The sequence below is a fragment of the Salvelinus fontinalis genome, chromosome 3 (assembly GCF_029448725.1).
Source record: "Salvelinus fontinalis isolate EN_2023a chromosome 3, ASM2944872v1, whole genome shotgun sequence".
NCBI lineage: Eukaryota > Metazoa > Chordata > Actinopteri > Salmoniformes > Salmonidae > Salvelinus > Salvelinus fontinalis.
In genome coordinates, this window is record NC_074667.1 from 25,708,985 (window position 1) to 25,733,659 (window position 24,675).

Below are 24,675 nucleotides of genomic sequence, written 5' to 3' on the forward strand. Positions count from 1 at the left end.
TGTAAAGTCCCCATATTTGGGAACCCTTTTAGATTTGATTTATTCAATTCAGTCTGGTATGAGAACGGTAGCCACTATCTCCAAAAGCATGGTATCTGCGAAAAGCTGAGTATATTGGGTATTGATTGGCGCCTTCAATTCTTTCATGTGACTTACTACCATCTATGGACATGCGTATGTATAAGGACATGCCGAGGCAATGACCTAATTTCAAGATGGCTGCTACCTACATTCCGGTTTGCGTTGTGAAGCTTCAACGAAATAAACAGGGAATACGTTGATTGACATCGAAAGCCGGAACTCCACAGATCATGCGGATATTTTAAAATATTTTATTTTATATTGATTATTGACCACCAGCCCCGATAGTCAAAATGTTCATTTTACACGTTTGTGTAAAACAGCAAACATTTTACAAGGTAAGCTTCGATTTGGTCTGTGTTTGAGCTATAACTACATTGGTTTCAGATGAATCATTAGGTTGGTAGGAACAAATCTAACCTATTGACAATGTTATCTGATGATGTATGACTTAATAGCAACATTGACTGTCCACTGAGTGACTATCTTTGCGCATCAAAAATATGTTACTTGCTTACTGTAAGAAATACCATTGTAATAACACAAGCATATTGCTATTACATTGTTATAACTAACTTCTTTCTTAAACAAGGTTCTCTCACATACTCACAAGCAGAAACTGAGGCACACACACACCAGAGACAGATGGCTGACACAGAACATTCATAAACACTGATAAAGCAGGGAAGGCCTTGAGCAAGAGTGCTGTATAAAATGACTATGTATTTCTGTTATCTGGGCTCTGTCTGCAGGTTCCTTACGAGCCGAATGAACGAGTCCAAGCATGCTTGTATCAGATATCTTTACCTCTGAATAAAACTGCTTTTTATTATACGAATATCCACCCTGTCCAGAGTCTCTACTTCGTCTCAGTTCTCCAGTAAACTTGTGTCATCAACAAAATGGTAGCAGAGGAATGGTTTTCTTCTCTGAATTCGATCCATCAAAGTTGACAGAGAAAAGAGACAAGTGAGAGACGGATCAGAAAGGAAGGGTGACCGGTCCGACGGAGCAGCCGGGAATCCAGCTCGCCTCAGGAAACTGATCTAGACGGCCGTCAAAACAGAGGTAAGCAGTACCTGTTAAATCAAAATCTGCATATTGTATAATAGGAAAATCCAAATTTAAAGATCAGAAGTACTGAGGTGGAGTATGGATTACTGTTAAATTTATGATAAATGTCTATTGTAAATGTAAAAGCAAACATGTAAAGATATCTGAGATATAGAGGGTCACATAGTCGGGTAGAAGCCGTGAGACTCAGAGTCACATAGTCGGGTAGAAGCCGTGAGACTCAGAGTCACATAGTCGGGTAGAAGCCGTGAGACTCAGAGTCACATAGTCGGGTAGAAGCCGTGAGACTCAGAGTCACATAGTCGGGTAGAAGCCGTGAGACTCAGAGTCACATAGTCGGGTAGAAGCCGTGAGACTCTAAAGTAATTAAGAAGAGATTCACATAGTCGGGTAGAAGCCGTGAGACTCAGAGTCACATAGTCTGGTAGAAGCCGTGAGACTCAGAGTCACATAGTCGGGTAGAAGCCGTGAGACTCAGAGTCACATAGTCTGGTAGAAGCCGTGAGACTCAGAGTCACATAGTCGGGTAGAAGCCGTGAGACTCAGAGTCACATAGTCGGGTAGAAGCCGTGAGACTCAGAGTCACATAGTCGGGTAGAAGCCGTGAGACTCAGAGTCACATAGTCGGGTAGAAGCCGTGAGACTCTAAAGTAATTAAGAAGAGATTCACATAGTCGGGTAGAAGCCGTGAGAATCCAAATAACTTATAGAGGGTCACATAGTCGGGTAGAAGCCGCGAGACTCAGATTCACATAGTCGGGTAGAAGCCGTGAGAATCCAAGAAATTGTGTTATAATTGTAACTGTGTTGTAAAACGATTCACATAGTCGGGTAGAAGCCGTGAGAATCTAAGTAAATGTGTGTTGTAAGACGATTCACATAGTCGGGTAGAAGCCGTGAGAATCCAATAAATTGTGTTATAATTGTAACTGTGTTGTAAAACGATTCACATAGTCGGGTAGAAGCCGTGAGAATCCAAGAAATTGTGTTATAATTGTAACTGTGTTGTAAAACGATTCACATAGTCGGGTAGAAGCCGTGAGAATCCAAGAAATTGTGTTATAATTGTAACTGACTTGATAAAAAGATTCAGATAGTCGGGTTGAGTGAGAATTCCGTGAGAATCCAAGTCTAAAAAAGGTTCCCCAGACTTAACAACATTTGATTGGTTAAAACACTTGGAAGTTACCTAGGGGGAATCAACAAAATAAAAATAAAAATACGAGTTCAGATAGCGGGCAATGGTTGACTTGGCACTTAACTAGATGCACTGTGAAGAACTTAACTTGCGATCAATGTATTAATGTTGTTATGTAATAAAATACAAATGTGGAAATGTTAATTTGAATGCTATGTACGATTGGCCGTTTCACGAGACTCACAAGTTGATAACTTTCGGGAGGACAGCTGAGTCTTCTTTTGGCCCGTTGTACAGCCGCCGAGCTGAAAACTAACTTGTATTTTTCCTCTATTGTGATGTTGGTGTTTCCATAATTCCTAAAATTAAATTGACAATTGGTACAGCAGCGCTTCGATTTGTTAATGTATTGTTCCGGAAGGGCGATTCCGACACCTTCTGGGAGGATATTTAACAGATCGAAAAACTGAAAAGCGATAATAACTATCGCAAAATAATTCTCAAAATTGCATTGACAATTGGTACAGCAGCGCTTCGATTTGTTAATGTATTGTTCCGGAAGGGCGATTCCGACACCTTCTGGGAGGATATTTAACAGATCGAAAAACTGAAAAGCGATAATAACTATCGCAAAATAATTCTCAAAATTGCATTGACAATTGGTACAGCAGCGCTTCGATTTGTTGATGTATTGTTCCGGAAGGGCGATTCCGACACCTTCTGGGAGGATATTTAACAGATCGAAAAACTGAAAAGCGATAATAACTATCGCAAAATAATTCTCAAAATTGCATTGACAATTGGTACAGCAGCGCTTCGATTTGTTAATGTATTGTTCCGGAAGGGCGATTCCGACACCTTCTGGGAGGATATTTAACAGATCGAAAAACTGAAAAGCGATAATAACTATCGCAAAATAATTCTCAAAATTGCATTGACAATTGGTACAGCAGCGCTTCGATTTGTTGATGTATTGTTCCGGAAGGGCGATTCCGACACCTTCTGGGAAAGTATTTAACGAATCGAAAAACTAAAAAGCAATTATAACTATTGCAGAATAATTCTCAAAATTGCATTGACAATTGGTACAGCAGCGCTTCGATTTGTTAATATATTCTTCCGGAAGGGCGATTCCGACACCTTCTGGGAAAATATACAACAACTCGAAAAACTGATTAACATTAATAACTGCTGTAAATAATTATTTGTGTGCGAGGGTGAAGTGCAAGAGATAAGTCTGCACTTGCACCGAGAATTCGTCTCGGGTTTTATACTCAGAGACGGGCTAAGTATACAAAGATAGTGGATAGATTACACACACATAGTACTTAATTTATAAGACAGAGAGGGTCTCGTGTAACGCGCCAATCAAACCCTTAAGGCTAAGATAGCTAAAGTATGTGCAGGTTCGAAGTTGATATGGGTTGAAGCCCTGCCTCTGGCGTTGATGGCCATGAGAGCCTCTCCAGGGGCAGGCACCCATCTCTCTCCTCATGAGATAATGACTGGTCCACCAAGAGAGGGAGGTCATATGCCCGCTCTTGATGTAATTATGTGAAACAACTGACGGAACTCTCTGTAGCACTCTCTACCCAGGTTCGCAAGGTCCGAGAGGGGAAGCTGCCAGGAGGCACGCCACCACGGAATGTAAAATGGTGACTGGGTGGGGTGAGAGTCCACAAGAGAAAGTGGCTAGAACCCAGGTGGACTGGACCGTACGAAGTGAAGGAGGTTACTTCACACTCAGTTCAGGTCAAAGGTAAATCAGGCGCACCTTGGCACCACCTCACACATTGTACTCTAGCTCCAATTCCTTACAGAAGTCAGAGCCGATTTGAGCGGCCTAAATTCGATTCCAAATTAAGACACTTCTGATTCAGGTGATGCGGCATCAAACTTCGCCTCCCCTGAAGAAGGAACCTCTCCCAGTTAGAGGGACATTTCTCTCTCCCTGGGCAAGGTTGATGGGATATCTGGCCCATTATTTGTGATATTCCTTCACACACTCATAACTCTTAGAGCTGTACAGAGAATGGACAGAAGATGGCAGTATTGCAGCACTCAACGGTCTCCCAGAAAATGGAGAGCCGGTTTGAAGGCTGGTGACAGAAAAACTTAGAACCAATTCGGAGTAGAGAGAATACATTTAATAACTTATTTAGGTTAAATTTACAGACTAATGATATTATTGTTATGGATTGGCTGACATGCGATATAAATTTAGCGAAGTATATGGTAAGTTTACACTTTGGAATGGAAAGAGTTGAGAAGTTGATTTTACTTATACGATAGTTTTGCTGCTAAACTTAGTTGGAGTAACTAGATGTTTTGCCTAGAGGCATGAATAAGACAGTCATTTTTGGTATTATATTGGCTAGTTGCTGCGTTCTGAACACAGGTTGAGCGCTAGTAAACGCATATCTTTATTTGAACTATACTAATCTATTTGATAAAAGTACTAAACCTGTATATTTAACATTTGATAATGATTTACCGGGTGTGGCCGTATTAAATTATGCTAGAGAAAATTGGTTGTGTCATTTAGAGGGAAAATGTGTACATTATAGCTTTGAGATACTTTTCAAAAGTTGCTGAAAGTTATGGGTTTTGGTTTAGGTAACACCAGAGAATTCGAACAATAAGTAAACGTATTCTAAACGTGATCTGTTTTCATTATGGGGAACAAAGAATGACTCGCAACCTGGTATGGCAGGCATGAGAGTTTTTAAAGGGACAGTGTACGTTTATCACAGTTGTATGGTTAGTACATGAAACATCGGGGAAATTTAAAACGAATGATTTAAGGGTATTATCATAATTATTAGGTTTTGTTTTTGTGGTAAACGTTTTGGGTTAAGGGGTTTTCCGTGTTCCGAGAGACAAGATAATATTAGGTGTTTTACTTTGAGTTTTATTTAGACAAGGGACTTTGTTAAGATAAAGGGTTCTTTTAGTAAATCTAGATATAGTATGAAACACGAATGTAAGGAGGTGATGTAACCTCTTGACCTGTCTTCATTGCATTTTCGTGTGGATTGATCACCCACAGGGGAAATGTAGTGAGGATAATGAAATTGTGGTCATTTGGGAATACTAGTTTTGAGGTAAATTGATATAATAGAGTTTATAACTCTTGACCATAATTGTAGTTTTAACCACAGAGGAGTCAGGATTCTGTTTTTAAACATTGGCGATGACGGTTTTGAATGGGCTGTTATTGAATTGGTTTGAACATGAGATATTTTAAGCCTATAGGGCATGGAAATAAAAGTGATAGAGAGCTTATTAGTAAAGAAAGGAATTTATATGGTTAGCATTTGTTTTGGCCATAAGAAGATAGAGATAGGTTTATTAAGGTTATGTAAGGACTTTAGAGATTGACACTATAAGACATGTTGTTAATTTTAAATCCATGATTTTAGATAAAGTCAAAACAGTGAGACACTTAGTTAATGTTTGGGACCAAGCTACAGACAGATAAGGGAAAGGGCAGACAGAGTGGCCCTCCCCGCACTGCTGAGACCTTGAAGGTTTGAGAGCAGAGAAGGGAGTTTTGGAAGGGGCGCCAGGACAGAGATAACAGAATGGGTAGATAACAGTTACTGAATGGAGACAAAAGGGAGAATTGGACATGTGGAAAATAAAAGGGGCGCTCCTACATAATAATGTAGAACATAAGAAAATTTAATAAGGTTGATACCTGGGCAGAGCCAGGTATCAAACGGGGGAGGGGTACATTGTGGTCTAGGATAGGATGGGGCATATTGGATAATAAACTAATTTAAAATTAAAAATTCTAGCTAAAAAATAGGCATAGAAGTAAATATATGATCAGATAGAACAAATGATAAAATGTTTGTTAAACAAACCTGTATGTCCAAGATTTTATGCATTGCAGGTGAATTAAAGGAGAAGGTGATTCACTAGATCTGGGGGCATATCGCACTTGGAGGGTGAGACACACTGACACTGCCGAATGATCACAGAGTTAAGGAGAAGAACTGTTGCTAATAAAGCTCAGGGGTCAACTCCTTAATGAAGAATTCCCTGCCCCCGACCTTTCCTCACTGTGTTTGTTCATAGAAGTGAAAGTGTTGCTTGGTCTCTGGCTGATGATGTGTTATCTGGGAGAGGATGGGGCTTTACAGGACTGTATGTGGTCCTGAGTTGTCTGTTTAGGATACGATGGGGATGTTGCCATCACAGTACTGCCAGAACCACCACCAGTTCCAACGGACCAGGTTCAGCCGGTCTCCTCCACCACTTCAAGACCAAGTCCCACGCCATAACCTAAACTCTACAATCTGGTATAGGTAATAAATGTAAAAGACATCTCAGATAGTGACCAATTGGGGACTGATTCTGGTTATGAGGGAAGGGAGAATATGTGGTTGGCCTATAAAACACTTAATAGAAAGGACTGTGTCGTATGTGGACATGCCAGACCTATTCTGGCTGCTCGCCCATTTGCCCTAAGTAAGGAGGAAGGTTGGATGTGCATATTGGAAAGTTTAAGCCAAATTCAACCCTGTGTAAAACTCTGAGTCTTGTGTTCCCAGAAGTCCGTCCCCAGAAGACACCATGGGGGGTTAAGGCATATGGGGGATATTACAGCTGTAACACTGGTACAGGTAGAGGTATAGACTATGGGAGGTTCCCTGCTACTGCCTGCATTACTAAATGTCACTATTAAATAGAGGTGTTGCTGATGTATGGTGGATGTGTGGACCTGCCAGGCGGTTGACCCCATTTGGAAAGGAGATTGTCAGGGAACATGTGTTTTGGCCAGTCTGATAAACACCATTGCCTATTATTGAGGTTACAGCTAACCAACTTTTGGGAGCTGCACATGACAGAGGCTTGGGACCAACCCAGGAGACGGCAGAAACGTGACGCTCCTTGGTCCGAGGGAACAGATAACATTCACACCAACCTGTTGGGGGTCCCAATAGGGGTCCCCCACGAATTCCAGACATTAAACAGGAATGATGGCCTGTGGCATCTGATGCCCATCATTGGCCCAGCTATTGTTGATGCTAAGCATAATGCCTGGATCAATTATATCTACTATAATTAATAATGATTTGTTAAATACACCCACACAGCACTTACGGGAATGGCTGAACAATTGGATGCTACCTCTCAAACCAGTAGACAAAATAGACTAGCACTGGACATGATTCTGGCCATCCAGGGAGGCGTATGTAAAATGTTTGGAGAACAGTGTTGCACGTTTGTCCCTAACAATACTAGTTCGGATGGGAGCATTTCAAAAGCTCTGAGTGGGTTGGCAAGGTTATCAGTGGAGATGAAGGGTCTTGCAGGTGTGGAGGAGACTGGACTGGTCCCTTGGCTGGGTGGTTGGTTTGGTAAGTACACTGCAATAATGATTACTGAATTTCTGACACTAGTTGTTGTTTTTCATTTCTGTGCTGCCTGTATCATACCTTGTTTGAAGAAGTCTGTTACAGATGTGGCAAGGGCCTCTGGTATGATGCCGCTGCTTGATGCTCCAGTAGGAGAGGCTGATACGGAATCAAGCTTTCGCAGGAGAGTGGGCCTGACAGAGGAGGACCCTTGGTTCGCTGTAGTTGATGTTGTCAAATGAATAAAAAGTGATGTTTGTCCTCCCTGTTGTGAAGGTTTGAAGTTCCCGGGTGGCGACGAGCCCACCTGATACAGGTTGTATAGAGGGATGGACCTGAGGGTTTAACATACTCTTGTTTTTTGGTTACTAATATGTCCAGGGGTAGTTCTTGGAGTGGTCTCCTTTTGGTCCTTACTCATCCTCATCGTGGGCAAACTTGCACCGCCCACTCTCGACGGTGCTATCCTTACAGCTACAGGGGTCTCGGGACTTACGAATAATTGGCTATTATTGGCTGAGGAGGCGGGCAAGGCCACCCACCAGAGCTGTGTGGTGTGTATGGGAGCCCGTCCACTCCTACGCATTGTACCGGCTACCCTACCTGACGTATGTCTTCTTCCTGTTATGAAACATGACAACCCAACTGCCAACTGCTCCGTATGGGACAAGTTTTACCCTATTGTTAAAAGTACTAGAAAGAGCCCCGATGTTTTCTTCTCGGGTTGCCAGGGCTAATTTCACTTGTATAAATATGTCCCTTGGCCCTCCAATACTGGGAGCACTACCTTATGAATGGTGCAATAATACCCATAATCCTAATGCCCCTTTCCAACCTGTGTCTAGAGCTGATGTCTGGTGGTGGTGTGGAGGAAATCATCTATATGACCGCCTGCCAGGGAATGCCACTGGTCTTTGTGCTCTTGTCTCTCTGCTTCTTCCTGTTTCAGTGTATCCTATGGAAGTAAAGGACCTGATGGCCCGTGTAGAGAGGGACGGGGATTTATCCCGGTCCAAAAGATCAACAGGAGTGGATCCTGGAGACCCCACCTATATTGACGCCATAGGAGTCCCTAGGGGGGTGACAGATAAGTATAAACTAGTAGACCAGGTTGCAGCGGGTTTTGAATCATCATTTTGCTGGTGGTGTACAGTTAATAAAAATGTGGACCGAATCAATTACATTCATTTTAATGTCCAGAAACTGGGCAATTGGACTCAACAAGGCTTCGAGGCGGTCCATGGCCAATTGGAAGCTACTTCCCTGATGGCATTCCAAAATAGAATCGCGGTGGATATGTTGTTGGCTGAACGCGGAGGTGTTTGTGCCATGTTCGGAGAGCAATGTTGTACTTTCATTCCCAATAACACAGCAACTGATGGTAGTCTTACTGTTGCTTTAGAAGGTCTTCGTACTCTTAATGGGAAAATGAAGAGCCACTCAGGAGTGAATACCTCAATGTGGGACTCTTGGATGGATGCGTTTGGTAAATATAAGACGCTTGTTTCTTCCATACTGGTATCTATATCTGTCTTCGCTGCGATACTGGTGCTTTGTGGATGCTGTTGCATTCCATGTATTTGAACACTGGCCACTAGGATCATAACTACTGCTATTGATCCCAACCAGGCAGAGAAGGGACAGATGTTTCCTCTGCTTGCCCTGGAGGATGCTGAGCCAGGCTATTTGACTGATGACTGATTCAACGCCATTTATAGCTTTTGTCACGTCTCTTGTGAGACGTGAAGAGAGGGAATCAAAACTTTATCTCTGATAAAGTTTACTCTAATTTTGCCATTTATAGCTTTTGTCACGTCTCTTGTGAGACGTGAAGAGGGGGAATGAAAAAACTTTATCTTCTGATAAAGTTTGCCCTATTCTGCCATTTCTAGCTTTTTATGTCACGTCTCTTTTGAGACGTGAAGAGAGGGAATTAAAACTTTCTCTCTGAGAAAGTTTCCCTGGTTGTTTACTTTTGCTTTTCTTACTCTTACCTAGTTTATGTCACGTCTCTTTTGAGACGTGAAGAGAGGGAATTAAAACTTTCTCTCTGAGAAAGTTTCCCTGGTTGTTTACTTTTGCTTTTCTTACTCTTACCTAGTTTATGTCACGTCTCTTATGAGACGTGAAGAGGGGGAATCAAAACTTTATCTCTGATAAAGTTTACTCTAATTTTGCCATTTATAGCTTTTGTCCTAGCTTTTGTCACGTCTCTTATGAGACGTGAAGAGGGGGATTTGTAAGAAATACCATTGTAATAACACAAGCATATTGCTATTACATTGTTATAACTAACTTCTTTCTTAAACAAGGTTCTCTCACATACTCACAAGCAGAAACTGAGGCACACACACACCAGAGACAGATGGCTGACACAGAACATTCATAAACACTGATAAAGCAGGGAAGGCCTTGAGCAAGAGTGCTTGGTACGGCTTCCCACAAGATAATGAGACACACACACATAACCAAGGACTGAGGGCTGACGTAAATCTTTCATAAAACACAGATAAGACAGGAACATCAACGCACACACAAAAAACTCCTCTTCAGTCTGAACATTTTTGAAGACAAAGAACTCTACTCAGAGCCAATGGGACAGTGATACTAGCCTGAAGGAGACCTCGCCCAACTCATCAGAACCAACCAGAGGACCAGAACTTCCAGACTCAACCTACTTTCTGTGCTGTATAAAATGACTATGTATTTCTGTTATCTGGGCTCTGTCTGCAGGTTCCTTACGAGCCGAATGAACGAGTCCAAGCATGCTTGTATCAGATATCTTTACCTCTGAATAAAACTGCTTTTTATTATACGAATATCCACCCTGTCCAGAGTCTCTACTTCATCTCAGTTCTCCAGTAAACTTGTGTCATCAACATTACGCACTGTAGGCATCCATTACACAGGGGATTGGCTACTATGGCATCTTGACAGTCTAGTAGTCAATGAGATAAGCTTTCCAGGGATATGCAGTTGACCTGGGTGGGACAAAGCAGGGCCTAGACTCTTTTATGCGTAATGCGAACTATTGCTACCTGGGTCAGAGACTTGGAAACATCCCATGACCACACCTGTTTCCTGATATTGTTCACGCTTTGTGGGAGCCATCTGATGTGTTTCCAGCTCTGGGCATCAATAATTCACTTACAGCTTGTCAATGAAAGATGACTTTAAAAATACAAACGTGTTTTTTGTGTGTTTTGAGCTATACAACTCCTATCTATTTTCTGATAATTTCCTCAATCTCCCAGATGTCGTCTATCCAAATATACCACGTTTTTGTATGTCAAATATGTAATTGCACATGACTAACAGTTACTTTTGGGTATGTCTTTAGGCAGAAATCTACATTTTGCCATTAATAGGGCATTGGACCACCGCGACCCGGAACAGCTTCAATGCACCTTGACATAGATGAGAAATTCCATTATTTGCTGTTTTGTTAATGGTGGTGGAAAACTGTCTCAGGTGTCACTTCAGAAGTGTTCAATTGACTTGAGATCTGGTGACTGAGACGGCCATGGCATATAGTTTTCATGCACATCAAACCATTCAGTGACAACTCGTGCGCTGTGGATGGGGGGCATTGTCATCCTATTTGGGTATAGCCATGGTAGACAAAAGAATGACCTTCCCTGCATTTTTATACATCACCCTAAGCATGATGGGATGTTAATTGCTTAATTAACCCTGGAACCACACCTGTGTGGAAGCACCTGCTTTCAATATGCTTTGTGTCTCATTTACTGAAGTGTTTCCAGTATTTTGTCAGCTACCTGTATATTGGGTGGTTGAAATTGTTCATATTTGATTAGACATGTTATTTGACCTTGTTTCAATGTTGATAGTAAAATGGTATATTTGAATCAACATCATTGTTTCAACATCATTCCATCAACCTAATTTAAGAGAAGTCTCAGGATAGTAAGTTGGTGGTTGAAGATATCCCTCTGGTGGTGTGAGGGCTGTACTTTGGCAAAGTGGGTGGGGTTATATCCTGCCTGTTTGGCCCTGTCCGGGGGAATCGTCAGACGGGCCACAGTGTCTCCCGACCCCTCCTGTCTCAGCCTCCAGTATTTATGCTGCAATACTTTGTGTCGGGGGGACTAGGGTCAGTCTGTTATATCTGGAGTATTTCTCCTGTCTTATCCGGTGTCCTGTGTGAATTTAAGTATGCTCTCTCTAATTCTTTCTCTCGGAGGACCTAAGCCCTAGGACCATGCCTCAGGACTACCTGGCCTGAGGACTCCTTGCTGTCCCCAGTCCACCTGGTCGTGCTGCTGCTCCAGTATCAGCTGTTCCGCCTGTGGCTATGGAACCCTGACTTGTTCACCGGATGTGCTACCTTGTCCCAGACCTGCTGTTTTCAACTCTCCAAAAACCGCAGGTGCGGTAGAGATACTCTGAATGATCGGCTATGAAAAGCCAACTGACATTTCCTCCAGAGGTGCTGACCTGTTGCACCCTCTACAACCACTGTGATTATTATTATCATCTGACCCTGCTGGTCATCTATGAACATTTGAACATCTTGGCCTTGTTCTGTTAAAATCTCCACCTGGCACAGCCAGAAGAGGACTGGCCCCCCCTCATAGCCTGGTTCCTCTCTAGGTTTCAGCCTTTCAAGGGAGTTTCTCCTAGTCACTGTGCTTCTACACCTGCATTGCTTGCTGTTTGGGGTTTTAGGCTGGGTTTCTGTAGAGCACTTTGTGACATCAGCTGATGTAAGAAGGGCTTTATAAATACATTTGATTGATGTAAGATGTGAAGCCACATTCTTACAATTCCTGCCTGAACAGTGACTCCTATTGGTACATGAGGGGTAATGGACTTTAGTGAGAACAAGTCTACCATCCAGATGCCCACCTCAATGTACCCTGCTTACCTTTGAAAACAAGCCGTATATGTTTCAGCTGAGCCCTCATGGCAACACATGTAGATGGTGATCAGCTTCCATACTATTTTGTGTAGACTACCTAAATAACATTGAATAGTATTTGCATTGCCCCACCTCTTTTACGCTGCTGATACTCTCTGTTTATTATCTATGCATAGTCACTTTAACTCTACCTACATGTACATATTACCTCAGTTACCTCGACTAACCGCTGCTCCCTCACATTGACTCTGTACCGTCACCCCTATATATAGCCTCGCTACTGTTATTTTTACTGCTGCTCTTTAATTATTTGTTACTTTTATTTTAAATGTTTAACTTGCTTGAAACTGCATTGTTGGTTAAGGGCTTGTAAGTAAGCATTTCAATGTAAGGTCTACACCTGTTGTATTCGGCGCATGTGACAAATACATTTTTTATTTGATTTGAAAGTAACTTACTTATGTGAAAGTAAATGTAGGCTACATTGACATCTGAATTGCCCAAAGGACACCATCATTTCAACGCAATGCTAGGTATACTATTATTTGTCTATGGTAGATTAGGTCTTAATATATTTAAGTTGAAGTTTTACCCTAATTTCAATGTTTACAACACTGGTTGAAATTTGATGATAACATTACTGGTTGATGACTTTAAAAAAATCCAATGTAAAGTTGGGTCTAAAATTTGACACCCTTGATAAACATGAGCAATAATGACTATAAAAAAAATTATTCAAATACTGAGCTATATTCTTATGCTTAAAAAAAAGGGAAATTATACTATTTTATACTAATGTAATTGCTCAGAAAGATTTTGTTTAACAAGTAATATATTTTTTTCTTCCTCAAAGGTGGTCAAGATTATTGACACCCCTAAAGATTCTTATAAATAAATTAGTCAAAAGTTTAGTATTTGGTCCCATATTCCTAGCATGCAATGACTACATCAAGCTTGTGACTCTACAAACTTGTTGGATGCATTTGCAGTTTGTTTTGTGCCCAAAATAAATGAATGGTAAATAATGTGTTGTCATTTTGGAGTCACTGTTATTGTAAATAAGAATAGAATATGTTTCTCAACACTTCTACATTGTGGATGCTACCATGATTACAGATAATCCTGAATGAATTGTGAATAATGAGAGTGAAAGTTAGAGGGTCAAAGATCATACACCAAGACACGCTAACCTCTCACCATTACCAATTACAGGGGAGGTTAGCATGTCTTGGGGGTACGATTAACCCTTTAACAGGCAGCTCAACCAGTCTGTTGAGCCAATTTTGACAACCTATTTTAAATTAAACATATGATTTTTGTTTGCCATATTTGATCTCAACCAATGCCATTTAGTAAAATGATCATGTGGTTTTCATTGTCAAGACAAGAGATCACACAACAACTGTCTGTATCTCATGAAAGAGAAAAGAATAAGAGTGCTTTTTGTTCAAACAAAAAGGAAAAAGGAGATCTCACCGCTTCTATGCTTGGGCCAAGATTTACCACAGGGGGGCGGCAGTCGATCAATCCAAATCTGCAGTCTAGGAGCCTCTCACTACCATGAAAAATACTAAGATGAGCAAGCACACGCGTCTTCAATAAATGTACTTTTCTAGATTGTAAATTAGAATGCATATCTGTTATGTTGGCTATAAAATATATCAGGTTCTTAGGAATTAGGGCTGAAATGACTTTATTAGTTAGCAACAATGCGGTAGGACTGTGTTACTTTCAGCGTAATAACATTAGCTGTAAGAGGAAATAAACAAATCTCTGATTGAATTTTGAGGTTGCCTGATACCTCTATCTACATGCCGGTAGATATTTTCGAAGGGAGTGAGGATCTCTAGAACAATGTTCTACAGAAAATGCAATGTGTCTGTGTCGGGTCAAACAGGTGCAAGTGGTAGAAATGAGGACACTTGGCTTGCTATGGTTTATTGTAGAATGAATGACAGTTTATATACAGCAGTTACATCTGGTGTATATTTGAACAATGTCTATTGTTATCAAGATTCTGATGTTCCATGTTTTTGAATTACTTTTTTTTGCAAACAATAATACAAAACATACAGATGGGAAATAATGCTTGAACATTCTTAGATCTCCGACACTGTGTTCCTGAACAGACATGAGAGTAAATATTTCTCGATTGTCAGCTTTGCGACTCGAGAGCCCAACAAAGGCTTGACTGTTCTGAGGCGCGTAGAGAGATGCTCTGAAGCCCTCTGAGATCTCCTGTTTTCAAAGAATCCTGTGGTTTGGTTCCTTGTCTCTCTCAAACCCTCGACCCCCGTAGAGCTGCGCCGTGCCCACATCCTCCTCTTATACGACCCCCACCTAGGCCATGTTTCTCCCCCTATACCCCTCAGCCCCCACACACACACACACACTCTCTAAAAAACCAAGCTCCATACAGTTTTAGTTAGGCATTAACAGCTTACAATTTCAGAATGCCTTTGCTTTACTGCAGCAAAGTACATTGTTAAAGGGAGTGTTCACCCAAATTACCAAATGTATGTTGTCTTTGGACAAGGTATGACAGTAATCCATGCTTTGGTTTTGTTTACCTGACCTGTTTCCAAATGCTAACCTTTTAGCATTTGTGGCACACATCCAATGCAAGTCAATGGTACCGATACGAGCATTTTTCACGCTTCAGTTAAGTTACTTATAGATGACTTGGACATGAAGAATATAAAATGCTAATATCAATATCATTGACTTGGTTTAGATTAAGCATTTGGGAACAGTGGCCTGGTAAATAGACCAAAGCATGGATTGCTGTCATATTTTTTCATAACTTGTAATTTGGGTGAACTTTCCCTTTTAATATGACAAACTCTCTCGCAGGATGATGCTAAATGCCAAGTTCATTAGCAATTTATATAACAAAAACTTTTTTAATGAAATGCATTTCTGAAATGTTCAGATACATTGACTTTTAAGCACTTTTTTTACTGCATTGTAGTACAGGTTAACTTTGCATGATCCCAACTGAATATCTTCATCACCCTGCTATGTATACAGGGAGCTCCAGAAGTATCGGGACTGACACATTTGTTGTTGTTTTGGCTCTGTATTCCAGCACTTTGGATTTGAAATTATGCAATGACTTTGAGGTTAAAGTGCAGACAGTCAGCTTTAATTTGAGTGTATTTTCATCCATATCGGGTGAGCGTCTGGAAAATGCAGCACTTTTTGTACAAAGTCCCCCCATTTTAGGGGACCAAAAATATTGGGACAAATTCACTTATGTGTAATAAAGTAGGCTGTATGTTTAGTTTTTGGTCCCATATTCCTAGCACTCAATGATTACATCAAGTCTGTGACACTACAAACTTGATGGATGCAATTGCTGTTTGTTTTGGTTGTGTTTCAGATTATTTTATGCCCAATAGAGATAAATGGTAAATAATGTATTGTGTCATTTTGGAGTCACTTTTGTTGTAAATAAGAATAGAATATGTTTCTAAACACTTCTACATTAACCTGGATGCTACCATGATTACCGATAGTCCTGAATGAATTGTGAATAATGATCAGAGAGAAAGTTTATATCATTCCCTCAAGACATGCTAATTAAATCAAACTTTATTTGTCACATGTGCCGAATACAACAAGTGTAGACTTTACTGTGAACTGCTTACTTACAAGCCCTTAACCAACAGTGCAGTTCAAGAAGAGTTAAGAAATTATTTACCAAGTAGACTAAAATAAAAAGTAATAATAAATAGTAACACTAACTATAACGAGGCTATATACAGGGGGTACCGAGTCAGTGTGCGGGGGTACAGGTTAGTTGAGGTAATTTGTACATGTAGGTGGGGGTGAAGTGACTGCATAGATAATCTTCACTGTTATTGTAATGGTGAGAGGTTAGCATATCTTGGGGTTGGGATCTTTGTGCGTCTAACTTTCTCACTCATCATAATTCATTCAGGACTATCCGTAATCATGGTCTGCGTCCACATGAATGTAGAAGTGTTGAGAAACATATTCTATTCTTATTTACAATAACAGTAACTCCAAAAGGACACTACATTATTTACCATTCATTTCTATTGGGCACAAAATAATCTGAAACAACCAAAACAAACAGAAAATGCATCCAACGAGTTTGTAGATTCACAAGCTTGATGTAGTCATTGCGTGCTGTGAATATGGGACTAAATAAATACTTAACTTTTGACTACTTTAATATACATATAAGGGAATTTGTCCCAATACCTATTGATCCCCTAAAATGGGGGGACTATGTATAAAAGTGGTGTAATTTCTAAACGGTTTGCCAGGTATGGATAAAAACACCCTCAAATTAAAGCTGCCAGTCTACACTTTAACCTCATAGCCATTGTATAATTTCAAATCCAAAGTGCTGGAGTACAGAGCCAAAATAAAATATCACTGTCCTAATACTTTTGTAGCTCACTGTATCTGATGTAATGTTCTTACTGAAAGGAAATCTTTTGGAAATTTAAAATTAGAAAATGAACCAATTTTGCGGATCGTTCCATATTCTATTGAATTGTATCCCTTAATTAGTGTGCTGTGTGCGTCTCTCAGGGTGCCCATATAAAGGCAGGCATAAAGATTATAAGATAATGTACGTGAACAAAACACGAAAGCAGGATCACATGTGGGTTGTCAGTGAGTGGTGGTAAATATATTTGTTCATGAGAACCAACGTTAAAAACGTATCCACAACATTGAAAATCTTGCTGTAAGGTTGTGAACAAGTAAATGTGAGCTACAATATTTGCTGGGAAATAGAATATTTTAAAATGAAAAATAGGCTACTTCTAAGTTTACTCATAACTTTCATAACTTTTTACATCTCACAGTGGTAAGGTTCATGCTTTGTGGAAATTGTCAAGACTCAGTAGAATTCTATTGACAGATAAAATTACATTTTCAGGTATTTATCAGATTCAGCAATTACAGAAGTACTCATTGAGCTTCATTGTTGGTTGGTTTTGTATTTCTTTGACATGAACTGGAGTTAAGGTAGCTTGATCTGCAGCCGTGCTCCAGTACTCAGTGCGGCTGCAGCTGGGCTAGGTCACACACCTGGGCAGAGAGGTTAGGAGAGGTGAGACTTGGTAATTGTGCAAACTAGTCACACCAGAAAAAAAACTTGGCCTTCATTTAAAAATGTATTGGTATAAAACAATTCCATATACAGTTCATTCAGAAAGTATTCAGACCCCTTGACTTTTTCCACATTTTGTTACGTTACAGCTTTATACTAAAATGTATTAATTTAAACATTTTCCTCAACAATCTACACACAATAACCCATAATGACAAAGCAAAAACAAGTTTTTATTGGCAAGTTTATACAAAATAAAAATAAAAACTTATTTTCAAAAGTATTCAGACCCTCTCCTATGAAACTCGAAATTGAGCTCATGTGCATCCTGTTTCCATTGACAATCCTAACGTTTCAACAACTTGAGTCCACCTGTGGTAAATTAAATTGATTGGACATGATTTGGAAAGGCACAAACCTGTCTATATAAGGTCACACAGTTAACAGTGCATGCCAGAGCAAAAGCTAAGCCAAAAGGTCGAAGGAATTGTCTGTAGAGCTCTGAGACAGGATTGTGTCATAGCACAGAACTGGGAAAGGGTACCAAAACATTTCTACAGCATTGAAGGTCCCCAAGAACCCAGTGACCTCTGTCATTCTTAAGTGGAAGAAGTTTGGAGCCACCAAGACTCTTCCTAGAGCTGGCTGCCTGGCCAAACTGAGCAATCGGTGGAGAAGGGCATTGGTCAGGGAGGAGACCAAGAACCCCATGGTCACTCTGACAGAGCTCTAGAGTTCCTCTGTGGAGATGGGAAAACCTTCCAGAAGGACAACCATCTCTGCAGCACTCCACCAATCAGGCCTTTATGGTAGAGAGGCCAGACAGAAGCCACTCCTCAGTAAAAGGCACATGACAGACCGCTTGGAGTTTGCCAAAAGGCACCTAAAGACTCTCAGATCATGAGAAACAAGATTCTTTGGCTTGAATGCCAATGGTCACATCTGGAAGAAACCTGGCACAATCCCTACAGTGAAGCATCGTGGTGGCAGCATCATGCTGTGGGAATGTTTTTCAGCGGCAGGGACTGGGAGACTAGTCAGGATCGAAGGCAAAGATGAACGGAGCAAAGTACAGAGAGATTCTTGATGAAAACTTGCTCATGATCTCAGATTGTGGCGAAGGTCCACCTTCCAACAGGACAATGACCCTAAGCACACAGCCAATACAATGCAGGAGTGGCTTCCGGACAAGTCTCTGAATGTACTTGAGTGGCCCAGCCAGAGCCCAGACTTGAACCCGATCGAACATATCTGGAGAGACCTGAAAATAGCTGTGCAGCAACGCTCCCCATGCAACCTAACAGAGCTTGAGAGGATCTGCAGAGAAGAATCGGAGAAACTCCCCAAATACAGGTGGGCCAAGCTTGTAGCGTCATACCCAAGAAGACTCGAGGCTGTAATCCGCGCCAAAGGTGCTTCAACAAAGTAAAGGGTCTGAATACTTAAGTAAATGTGATATTTACGTTAACATTTTTTAAATGAGCAACAATTGTTTTGTCATTATGGGGTACTGTGTGTAGTTTGATGAGGGGAATAAATAAACTTTTTCATAAAAAAATTCAAATAAGGCTGTAACCTAACAAAGTGTGGGAAAAGTCAAGGGGCCTGAATACTTTCCAAAGGCACTGTAGTACAAAAATAGTGTAGACCAGCACTTTTATTACAGATTGTAAATACTGCCGACCCTGACTGAAATTTCTATGCCAATGGTTCTAATGTCCATCGGTTGGGAAAAGTAATTGTTGATATTATGGAACTGTTCACGTTTGGTTGGCCCATGAGCGTTACTTTATTCTGAATAGATACGTCTTTGTGTAGCATTCCCTTTAAATCAAAGTAATAGCAGTATATTCCCGATGAGGGTTACAGCTGGTGGGGTAAGTTTCTTAAAACCAAGTGAAATGATTATAAAAGTGTCTGGGCACTTCTACAGCATACCACAATAAACATTTTGAATTAGGAGTAAAAAGTGTTAATGTATACAAACTTCAAAGGTTTATGTGTTTTTTATTTTGTATATTACTTGACTGAATCATACACTATTATCAATAGTGTATGATACTGTGACAAATGACAGACAAAGCCTTCTGAGCAATCAACAAGAGGATATGAAGCGTCTTTCGTATATGGGGAAAACTTCTGACATATTGCCATTAGATATACATTGAACATCATCTCCTCTCTTCATTATAAGTGTGTGTGTGTGTGTGTGTGTCTCGCTCTCTGATAGGCCTGTTGCGTGGCTGTGTGTTGTCACGTAGGGGTGTTACCCAGGCGACACTTGGCCATGTTAGTTCAGTTGCTCCCCTGTTCTCTGACAGATGCAGAAAGGGAAAAGAAAGCACTTTTGCCGACCCTCAGCTAACCCTCGAGACGACACGCATCTCAAATACGCGACCACTCAAGATGACCCCGTTGGCACTGGTATGGACAATGGTGTGCTTGTGGAAAACAGGTAAAGGACCCCAATATTCTCTCTGCCTACGGTCAACAAGTTATTTTCTGTTCAGGTCTCAGGAACAGCGTGAGGCCTACCTTGACAACTAGTGAGAGTCAGAATGTTAAGTGTATGCGTTATTGTTATTTACGTTTCATTCCATTTTTGCCGACGGTTGTTATTTCTGTCTAGACTTGTGTATTTTTTGCAAGAAGGTTTCACACCAGGAAATGTTAAGAGAGTTAAAGGAGTTTGGATGAGGCCCCAGTGTTTTCTATCTATGAAGTCCTTTGAAATATTTTGGTGATTTGAGTGATATGTTGTTTTAGTGATGATCGGATAAACGTCAACGATAAACAGTAGGCCGGAGCCAAAAATGCACAGGCCTTCAATAATTGTCATATCTCCAAAACATGACTGACATTCAAAGACAACCACTAGCTCTTCTTAAATCCAAACGAGAGCCCTGAAGTTGAGATATGTATACATATTTCTCTGATGCATTGCATGTAAAGAAGCGAAGCGAAACAGTTCAGCATTGTCTCGCGCAACGTTTGCCTCAGAATGTCACCTTTATAGATAAGTCTCTCTTCTAACCTTTCTGTTGTGTTGCTACATGTCATGGTTCCAAGGTGCCATAATTTAACATTTCCATTCTTGCAAAATTATTGGTTTGAACACAGTGTTTGTGTCTGTATCCCTCCACCACTTCAGGTTTTTTGCTTCATTTTAGATGGAACAATCTCGACCCTTTATCTCATTCTGTCTCGCTTGATGTATTTCTGGTGAAGTGTACCTGTCGTAAATAAACCGGTATCAATAACACTGTTGAAAAGCACAATCATTTATTTACAGTGAAGCACAAGCAAACAATGTTTCAATCCTGTCAAAAAAAATTGTCAGGTAAAAATATTGTAAGAGCATACCAGTGTTACGGACATCCGTCATGTCTTCTTATCATTGTGATCTCTGTCCAGCATGCACAAATGACAATAGGACCTTATTCCATCAGTATTGTTTGTCTTCTTTGATGTGGCGACAGTTTGTCCAGCCAAACTAAACCCCCATTCACTTCTCCTTTTCCAGTGTACAGCCTGACACCAACCGAGTCCCACTTCGTCCGCTACCCCACTATCGACGACACAGAGGTCCTCACCTGTGAGTGTTCCAGCCGCTCCTGCCAGACAGTCTTTTGGTTCCGCACACACCACAACAGCTCCGTCTTCCAGTTCCTTTTCAGCCTCAACAATGCTGACCGGTATTTCTACGGACCCGGGGTGGATGAACACCGGTTCAAGGCCAGTAAAAGGGACATGGGGAGCAAGGTGGCTTTCACACTGCGCATCACTCAAATAAAGGCAGAGGACGCAGGGTTGTACTCCTGTATGCTCCAGAACCAGAAGGAGAACGAGTTGTGGAGGCCAGGAGTTCTTCTCAGACCCGGAGGTGAGAGGAACTCCATTACTCTGCACGGCACTGACGCTTCCCATTCTTCATATGACTGATTAGAGATGAGAAGATTTCCTGAATGAATCCAGAATTCCTACATTTCTCTCCTAGAACAAGTTACACAACTGTGGAACGCACTCACTCACATCTGCCGTATTATATTTAGAATGACCCGAGAACACAGCAGTTCCCTGATTTTCCATGTTCTTCCGAAACAGTTCAACCTTTGATTCAGATTTCGCTTCGTGTCCCTTCATGACCAAATATTGTGAAGTCAGAACGTCAGTGTGGAATTCAGCCTTGTTATAAAAAATAAAAGCAATTAGAAGTTTCCCTTGCGTCAGTTGCAGATCTGTCTCTTGAGTTACCATCCTTAAGCTTCTTCATCTGTCCAAATCTCTCCATTATGTTTTGTTTATTTTGTTTCTCTCACAGTGTGTCTCGTACGTTGTCTATTTTTGTGTCCCACCAGAAACTCGCCCAACATTAACCCCTCTCACAAAGCCCAAGCCCAAGCCCGCTGGAATCCCAACCGGCCGCTGCACCAAAAGCAACTATCAAACCCCTGAAGGTGAGGTTCATAACTTTTAACAAGTCTGTCTAATAAGTTGTTTGTTGTCTGCGTAACAAGTTGAATGTGTTTCAGGTTACTTTTTGTATATCTAGTTATGTTACAACTGGTTGTATGTTGTGTTATAAGCTGCTAAAACACTCTAACAAGTGTATTGAATTGGGCTCCAGGCTGTGGCTCCAAAGTTCTGTGGCCGTTGGTCGGAGTACTCCTCACCCTGGCTGTGGCTTTGATCTACACACTGTACTACTTCAGCCGTGAGTGTCTTTTCGCCTTGCTTACCTGCCGGTGAAGCAATATAGCAGAACCACCCAGCTCCAGTGCTGTTTGTAATTAGTGTTGTCAATTGTCAAAGACACTGCTCACGCAGGGCCTAATCCTTACTTGAGATGTACGTGCTTAACTCTCCTGTAAACTGTGTATTGATGTCAATGGAATATTTGCGGGAAAACTTGAGTTACGTAGATATCAAATTATAAATGAAGCAAGACCAGGGACAAACAACATTTTAACCTGCAACATTTCACGTTTGACAAGGGAAAGACAATAAAGTGCATTATTTTGGGAGTAAGCAACAGCATCGTAATTTATGTATTCTGTGTGGGATATCAGTATACCTGCTGCTCCTATGGGTAATATATTCATGTTTATGACCGTTAGTATGCTGTTGTTCTGAATTAATTTTGTGTGTGTGTTGCAGGACTACCCAAAAAGTGTCGACATCAGTTTGCCAAGTAAGTTCCATGTGTAAACATCACAACCCTGTGATTTTTATCTTCTCCTCCTCTCCCCTTTTCTCACAACACAATAAAATATCTCTAACTGCTTCTGTATCGATCTCTGTGACTTACTCTTTGACTCTTTGATCTGAGCCTGTATTCATAAAGCGTCAGAGTAGGATCAGTTTAGCCTTTTAGATCACAGTGAGTACGATTCCATGGGCGGCGGGGACCTGATCCTATACTCTGAGATGTTTTGTGAATACAGGTCCTGGTCACGCTTCTAATCTCTCATTTTCTGTGATCGATCTGACTTTCTCTATAATTGAGACAATCTTTGTCCCTGTATTCATCTCTGTGTAGTTGACTCTCTTTGACTGTTTGTATCTGCCTCACAGGAAAAGACCATTGAAGTAAGACAGAGAGCCCACATTGCAGACTGAGACAGTGCTGTATGTGTCCTTGGATCTCCTTCCAGGAATCCAATTCGAGTGAATCTGAAGACAGTTTTATTAGCATGTCACTTTTCTATTCTTTGTTCATTACAGCAATGAACTTACCTGAAAATGCAACTGTTTAAAAGGAAACTCTTAGGATGCTGTCCACACTGGTAATGCCTCTGGCGATGGTTTTCTAATTAAGTGGATGTATTTAACAGAATAAATGTTTATGAACCAGTATTACTCTCTTATGTGCTAGTATACTACAAATGCAGCTTTTAATAGATAAATATAATACATTACTTGTAAATACGTCCATACTGTATATCTATTGTTTTGTGTTTGCCATGCATTGCCCATCTGGAACAACAATACCATGGTTTGCCTATTGATATTTGGCAAAACTGTACTTTCAATAGAGTCAAAGCAATATGAAGCATTGTATTCTGGTTCAGTAGCCTAATGTGTTTATTGTCTGTGTGCATCATGTGTTGATGAATAAAATCTTTTTTTTTTATCATTCATTACTTCATGTCCATTTACTGTCATCTTATCATAGGGACCAGAGCGAGGTGTGTGTGTGTGTGTGTGTGTGTGTGTGTGTGTGTGTGTGTGTGTGTGTGTGTGTGTGTGTGTGTGTGTGTGTGTGTGTGTGTGTGTGTGTGTGTGTGTGTGTGTGTGTGTGTGTGTGTGTGATTTCCTTGTTTAACTGTTGAGTGGGAGACTTTTAATCTGACTGTGCGTTTAAACAGAAACATAATCAAGCCTGCTCCACCATTACACTTCATATTGCATTGAACAGAAAGCAGAGACATGTAACACACTATATAAAAGCTGTCTTTCTTGATGTCAACCACAATATTAGTGTATATATATAATAAACACAACGATAAGCCTTGTATGAAACAGCATGCACACCTGCAGCAAAAACATCTGTCTTCCGTGGTTCTTCAGGTCTCAGCGAGTGAACAAGACCTTTTCCTGTGTGACAGAAAGAGAGGGCACGAGAAAGAGAGAGGAGAGAGAGCACTGTGCACATTGAGATGCTATCACTCTTTCTCTCTTTGTTCTTTCAACTTTGAGCCCCTCTTCTTGACGCTGAAACAAAACAACCACAGAGCGACCACAGAGCCCGCCACAGGCAGAGACAGAAAGAGAGAGAGGGAGGAAAAGTGAGAGAAAACACTGTAGTCAGACATGATAAAACCCTCAACTTTATTAAAACTCCTCTCATTGTGTTGTGTCTCATATTATTTATTTAATTTGATATTGTGTCATGACAAAACAAATGAGAAAAGTTGACTGCAGTGGTTGAGATGGTGGAAGATAAGTGGGCATCAGAAAAGTACACAGAATTTCAGTTCATTGTTACACTTTATTTTACAGAGTTTTTATCGAATCACTTTGTAATAATTAGGGTAACATG

The 24,675-nt window shown here is 40.8% G+C and overlaps 1 protein-coding gene across 1 annotated transcript; it reads left to right on the plus strand.

Moving 5' to 3' along the window:
• Nucleotides 1-23,771, plus strand: LOC129841780 (T-cell surface glycoprotein CD8 beta chain-like). Its single transcript, XM_055910018.1, has 7 exons — nt 1-419; nt 11,864-20,088; nt 21,157-21,516; nt 21,992-22,090; nt 22,261-22,347; nt 22,791-22,824; nt 23,208-23,771. The coding sequence occupies exons 2-7, from the start codon at nt 20,040-20,042 to the stop codon at nt 23,224-23,226; spliced, it is 648 nt and encodes a 215-aa protein (XP_055765993.1). The 5' UTR covers nt 1-419; nt 11,864-20,039; the 3' UTR covers nt 23,227-23,771.
• The last annotated feature ends 904 nt before the right edge of the window (nt 23,772-24,675 follow it).

Bases quoted from the DNA above. Each gene is read 5' to 3' on its own strand.
- LOC129841780 (XM_055910018.1), top strand. From the start codon at position 20,040: ATGACCCCGTTGGCACTGGTATGGACAATGGTGTGCTTGTGGAAAACA. The intron at 21,517-21,991 runs GTGAGAGGAACT...GTGTCCCACCAG, and splicing joins AGTTCTTCTCAGACCCGGAG to AAACTCGCCCAACATTAACC. The intron at 22,091-22,260 runs GTGAGGTTCATA...ATTGGGCTCCAG, and splicing joins CAACTATCAAACCCCTGAAG to GCTGTGGCTCCAAAGTTCTG.